The sequence below is a fragment of the Ammospiza caudacuta genome, chromosome 19, assembly GCF_027887145.1.
Source record: "Ammospiza caudacuta isolate bAmmCau1 chromosome 19, bAmmCau1.pri, whole genome shotgun sequence".
Lineage (NCBI taxonomy): Eukaryota > Metazoa > Chordata > Aves > Passeriformes > Passerellidae > Ammospiza > Ammospiza caudacuta.
The window spans coordinates 7,616,198-7,622,744 of NC_080611.1; the positions used below are offsets into that span (position 1 = coordinate 7,616,198).

General features: G+C 48.5%; 1 protein-coding gene across 1 annotated transcript in view; it reads right to left on the bottom strand.

Annotated features, from left to right (window-relative positions):
* The window catches only part of CA10 (carbonic anhydrase 10), a 153,258-nt gene extending 147,915 nt beyond the window's left edge, over window positions 1-5,343 (bottom strand). Inside the window, exons 1-3 of the mRNA XM_058817375.1 lie at window positions 5,303-5,343; window positions 5,163-5,219; window positions 4,006-4,510 (exon numbers count right to left, since the gene is read on the bottom strand). Coding sequence (XP_058673358.1) covers window positions 4,006-4,066 — 61 coding nt within the window. The 5' untranslated portion in view covers window positions 4,067-4,510; window positions 5,163-5,219; window positions 5,303-5,343. The remainder of the gene's footprint in view (window positions 1-4,005; window positions 4,511-5,162; window positions 5,220-5,302) is intronic.
* Window positions 5,344-6,547: the final 1,204 nt, after the last annotated feature.

Consider the following 6,547-nt stretch of genomic DNA (forward strand, 5'->3'; position numbering starts at 1 on the left):
GCAGAAGCTCCAAGACAGAAAATGAAGTGCGAACGTGCTCCAAATCCACCTCCAGTCCTCAGTGCCAGGAGATGCCATTTCAGATGCTCAATACATACTGGAATTCCTGGATAGATGAAGGTTTTTTTACACCATCTCAGTTGTTTACCATACATGCATGATTTATGGCTCTTGTACGCTGCCCAACAGGCCACAGAAGGTGCATCACAGAAGGGATTTGGCCCCATGTGCCTTGACAGCATGGCAAAGGATGAAAATACCTCCAAATAACAAGACAGCTTTCATCCATATTAGTTCCCAGAAGCCAAACCAAGAAGAGGTAGTATATCAATTCATAGGAAGGCACAAATATGTTGACCACGTAGGTTTTAGAAATAATTTTGTTGATATATTAACAGAAAATGCACATGGAAATCTTCTTAATAACTTCACACAACTTCATTTTCTTATTTAACCAAGAATCCTGCAAAGTTTTGAAAACAACTTCCTAGCCTTTTTTTCTTGAAATTGATTACTAGCATTTAAATTCACAAAAAACCTTCCTTATGGCTCATACAAATTATTGTGTGAGCAAAGGTGACAGCCACCTGAGAACACTGATGCTAGTTCATACTTGGTGGTATTATTACTCAGGAAGGAAATTCTGGACATCATACAACTCCTATCTTCTTTGTATGTAAACAGTGTAATTTGTGCCAGCAGTATCTGCATCTTCAAAGGAACAACATCTAGCGAGGGCTTACTCCAGCGTTCTGTCCACAGGACATCTTCACTACCTTTGCTCTGGGCTCCTTCTATGCTGAACAATATCATTAAAAGGACAAAACCTCAAAAGTTAAAAAAAAATAATACAAATAATGACTATTTTTCCCAGAAACTACAATTGAAAGGACTAAATATGACTTTGAAGGAAAGCAAGGGCTTTCATTTCTGTCTAAAGGACAGAAATGGTTTTTGTGGTCCTCCAGCCTGTTGGTATTTCGCATTTGCATCTGCACAAGGAAACTAGATTCTCTTTTCAAACAAGCAATTCCAAGTAGCAAAAGCCTTAATTCAGTATGCCAAGAAAATAAAAATATTGTTCCCAAAGTTCACAGATAAATTATTTCCCAAACACATGGAAGAGCCAGTAATAAAATAATAAAAAAATAAAATTTCTAAATCTCAGCATAATTTCTTCCAAAACAATCAATCTCTCATATGCACAAGTAACTGACTCATTAAAAAAATTAAGTATAAAATATTTTGAAAATATATATACCTCTTTTTAATAGATTACATTACTTTCCATATACTAAGTCTCCAATAATTTATGAATGTAAGACACCAAAGAGTCAACTGTATACCTTCATCATTACCTATTTTAAATAAGAAACACAGCACAAGTGCTACATTCAGCATAATTTATACTTAAATGTTATATAAATACACAGCAAAAGAGATAACACTGAAGCTGTGTTTAATAAGTTTTATTAATAATGATTAAAGAACTTAACAGTGTTCAATTCAGTGAATGACATTATCCCCTTGAAGAGCAGCCCCTAATAGGCCCTAATCCAAATAACCACTGGAATTAGCAGGAGGAAGATCACAGGTTTAAACAGACACTGAATCAAGCACTTGCTAATGCTCAGGAAAGATCCACGCACAGCAGACCTGTCTTGAGTATTCACTGCTGAAACAATTGAATGAATAAGAAAGGAAAAAAAAAAAAAAAGAAAATACTGCCACACTCCTTAATTCACATTCCAGTAATTCAGTAATTTGCAGCACTAGTGCTCAACTAGTAGGTTTTTAAAGTAACACGTTGAATGAATGACCAGTGCTGAAGTGCCAAAATACAATCGGCAATCCTGTGCTGAGGCAATCCCTTAACAGGCTTCATGACATCTCCTACTTGCACTGTTATCCAGACATTCCAGCTAGATAATTTGCTACAAAACCCACTGTAAAAAGGATGGCAGAAGCAACATACAGAGCATTAGTGCCACTCAGATATCTACAGATCTTAATCCTTTTTACTAAGACGACAGATAGCGAGGAATCCTGAAAAAAAAAACCAAAATCCCCAGGAAAAAGAAAGAAAGAAAACAAGACTGAAGCATGTATACATCCTCTGTGTGGTCAAAATTATCTGAAACCACAGCCTTTAACGACGTGGCAGAAGCATCCCACCACTCACTCATTCCCTTTACTCCCTCCAAAACAAAAAAAAAAAGGAAGAAAAAAGAGAAAAAGGAACAAAAAAAGAGGAAAAGCAAGCAAACACGGTGTGAGTGTGTACAGTATCAGGTATTAGTGCTAGAGGGAGATGGAGAGCGATGGGAGCCCCTGCAGGACTGATGCCACTGGTTCAGAAGCCCGGGCTCCCCTGCCTGAACAGGGAAGGAGGGCGGGAGCTCAGGGAACGCTGACAGCTAACTGCATGGCACAAGCAGCTGCACAGACCGGGACAGCTTCTTTCTGTCTCGGGATATTACTGTCACAATGGCCAAGAGAGCACTGAGCTGCAGTTTGCTATTCGCACCGTGGCACTTTAAAAAGTACCCGATCTGAGGAGCACTGGACAGGTGGCACATCCCACTGAACTAAATAGATAAGTGTGAGATTTCAGCGACAAGAGGCAGCAGGTTTTGCTGTTCTAACAAGCGAGAGAGAGAATTTTTCCGATGGCACCAATGGGCACCCGTGGAAGGTCAGCCTGGGGTGCTGGCAGTGTCACCCGCGTGCCTAGTGGCAGATGGTGCCAGTCTGCAGGGATAAAAGGAAGGCTGACGCACACTGTGGGCTGACAGCGATGTTATTTGCTCAGGAATAAAGGAGCTTTGGGGCAGGTGCAGGCTGGACAAATTAACAGGGATGCTGAGCCCCCAGCGTTGATGTGTGCCCAGCCCGGGGGCTCGAGGGGTGGATAAACTGGCAGGTGCTGCCAGGGGGCTGCGGCAGGGACACAGCCCAGGCCGATCTCTGCATGGTCCCAGGAGAGCTTTGGAGCTGCCTCTCCTTAGGGACATCCAGGCTGAACACTGAGATGGCCACCAGCACCCCGGATCTCCCTCCGGCAGCGTCTTGCTTGTGCTGCTTGTGTTCCCATTTCTGGACTTACGCAATGGCTAGAGGGCAGAGGCAGCCTGTGGGAAGTGGGGCAGTGGGAGATGCAGGCAGCCTGCACACCCGGGGGGGGCTCCCCGAAGTGTCCCGAACTAGAAAACTGGCCACCTCACCACGCCTGCCTCCCGCAATGTAATTATTCCAGCATGACCGACATGACAAATTAACAAGGGCTTTTGCAGTCAAAGAGAGTGTTTTCCCCGAGAATAAATTGTTCAAATCCTTTATGCTAGACAACTAGCCATGCCTATTCATTAATTGGACAACCTCTGGTGACAACTGAAATGACCTTACCTTCTACATATTGAAGGGAGAGCAATCTTTGCAAGCTTAAAATAAAGCTGTAAATCCCAGCCAGCACAGAGGCTCCCTGAATGGGACTTTTTTTTTTAAGAAAAAAAAAATTCACAGCACAGACACACTAAAGCTCATTTTAAAAGCAGAGACACCTTACTGTTACCCTTTGCAGACCCTGAATCGTGGCACCAGAACTTGACAACTCCATCAACAAACCACAAGCCCTTCAGGATCTGCACATCAGCCAAGCTTCAGAACTTCAAGAGATATGAAATTCTGGGATTACGGCAATGCTGCAAATAATTACCACGATCAGGTACACTGGAATTATAAGCATCTTCTTTATCAGTACACCGTATTGTCTACTGCAACCAATGAATGATAATTAAGACACACGTATTGGAATGATGTGGGAGAGGGAAGTGATGAGAGTCGATTTCTGTCACAACCCACTCACAGTACATCATCCATGGATTTTTCAACTACAGTTTTAACCTGGGTTTAACTGTTCCTCTTGCCCCTTAATAAGGGGACACTTGGGAACCCTGTACGGCATCTCCCCCCTGCTCCCTTGCCCTTTCTGTGCTTGCCGCATACCTGAAATGCAGACGATGAAATTCGCTTGCAGAAGAAAAAGCACCTCCCAAACAATTTCCATCCTCCGATTCTCATGCCAAGTGCATCCCTCGGCGAAAAAAAATAACAAAGATCAATATCGCAGTTTGAACGATCCCAGCAAATTTCCTTTCGGACTTGCAGACTGTATTCCCCAGATGTGCTGACAACACATGTCCGAGCTCTCTCTCCGCACGGCTCAAGCGAGATCCCTTCCCTTTCTTCGCCCTCCAAAAAAGATCACGAAGCCAACTGCCAACACCGGGCTCTTCCTCCTCGAGCGAGAAAAAATTCCACCAGATTTCCCAACACGACATAGACAACAAACCCCGACCGATCCGATATCCGGAGAGTCTCTCTATTCCAGGGGCGGCCAGGCGCAAATTAACCCCAAAACTCTGCAGGTCTCAGCGGAGCAGTGCCGGCATGCCGGGCAAGGAAGCGGCGGAGGGAGGGGGGGATTCCCCTCCTGTTGCTGCTGCTGCTGCTACAGAATGAGCGGAAAGAGATTAATACCGGCGGCAAGCCCCGCCATCCCCGCCGCGCTCGGAGCGCGCAGCCCCGGCTCCGGCCCCGCCGCAATCCCGGCGCGCCGCGGCGGCTCCGCCGAGCGACTGCAGGGGTCGGGCTTGCCCCGCGCACCGAGCGCCCTGCCCCGGGATGCACCCCCGCAGACCCCCGCGAGTGAGAACGGGGCTGGATGGCAGCGGAGGAGGGGTGTGTGTGTGTGTGTGTGTGTGTGTGTGTGTGTGCGTGTGTGTGTGTGCGTGTGTGTGTGTGTGTGTGTGTGCGCGTGTGTCCCAATGCGAACGGCACCAAGCGCGGAGTCCGCATCAAGCGCGGCTTGTGCGCATCGCCCGGCTTGGCTGAGGACGCCAGTATTTTAAAACTTATTTAAACAAGAAGGAAAAGACATTCAGACCCAAACTTCTGTCAGGTTGGTGGCGGAAGGGCGCCGGGAGGCTCTAAGCGAGAGTTAGCGAAGTGCCTGCGCTGCAGTGCATATCTGATAGCATTCCCCGGGTACATCAGTTCTGCATAGCTTCCCCTCCCTCCCCCGGCCACAAAAAAAAAAAAGAAAAAAAAAAAAAAAAAAAGAAGAGCAGCTCCGGTTTGGGGGCAGTCGTTCACTTACTTACCCCCAGATATCCTCCCGGTTATTATCTCTCCCAGCTCACCGGACGTGCCGCTCCAGCCTGCAGTTCCAAAAACAAATCGAGGTCAAGCCGCGAGTCGCCGGCTGCCACCGCCTACCTCCACCTCAGCTGTCGGGAGGTACCATAGCTGCTCGGAGCTCCCCCTGCTCCGCGGAGCACAGCTACTCCGCCATGTCCCCGGGCTGCAGCCGGCGCTGCGGGGGCCGCGGGCGGCAGCGGCGGGCACGGCGGGGCTGGGGCGGCGGCGCGCACGGGCGCGGGCTGGGGGCGCGCTCCGCCGCGGGGGCGGCGCTTGCGCGGGCGGCGGCGGCGGCGGGGCCGCTCTGCGCCGGGAGCGGGCCGGCCGGAGCGGGGCCGCTCGGAGGGGCACGCCCGACCGACCGACCGACCTGCCGCGGGCTCGCCGGGCTGTCTGCTGCATTCCAGAGGATGTTGCTCACTTGTGTTTAAATGTGCGGCCGATTTGATTTTGCTCTGCTGGGAAAAAAAAAAAATAAAAATATTAAAAAGAGGCGCACCTAGCGCGGGGAAAGCCTGGTTTCCTGGCTGCGGATGGGGAAACGGGCACAGCCAGGCAGCGCCGGCACAGGCAGGGGCCGTGGGCTGTCCCGGGCCGCGCCGCCCGCCGGGATGGCTCGGGCTGCCGTGGAACAAGGGAGGGAACAGGGGCTCGGGGCAGGTGTGAGCAGGTGCGACCGCTTCCACTGCGGATGCCTTCGATGATCAGAGGAAAGTGGGAGGGAGAAAGATGCTTTGGGTAGCAAACTGATCTCCCGGCTCCTGGAAGGTGTGCGGAGGTCATATTACACACCCTCCAGGGGGGGATGCATGCAGAATAGGTTGGGAACAGATTGGTTTGTAAACAGTTCTCAAACCTGGCCATACTTGGGGCAAACAAGAGCATACTTGTAAAATGCACCTTTGTGTGGATTCTAGCAAAAGGAGGATGCCTGGATCTCTGAATGGGGAAGGAAACCATCTTGAAGAGAAGAAACCACAGCGCTACGTTATTCCCATAGTCTCTGAGAAATGTGTGGAACTCCCAGGTTTCAAATATACCTGATGGTATTTAATTGTGGCAGATCAAGAAATCCTTGAGTGCTTCAGAGCAGATGGATGAGTCAAAATCATCACTGTTTTGAAAGGAAGAATTAGACTGCAGGCACTCAATAGTCAGTGTGATGCTTGTGTTTATTTTGCTGGTTTCCAGGGTAGTGCAAGTGCTCTTTGCACTGCAGCAGTGTCTGCTGATGTTTACTCCATCTCTTCTTATGGCTTGCAAAGAGATTCAGGATTCTGTCAAATTAATTGCTATTATCTGCCCGCTGAGAACAGTGAGGCTGGACATGAGGCATTGTCATTCAAGG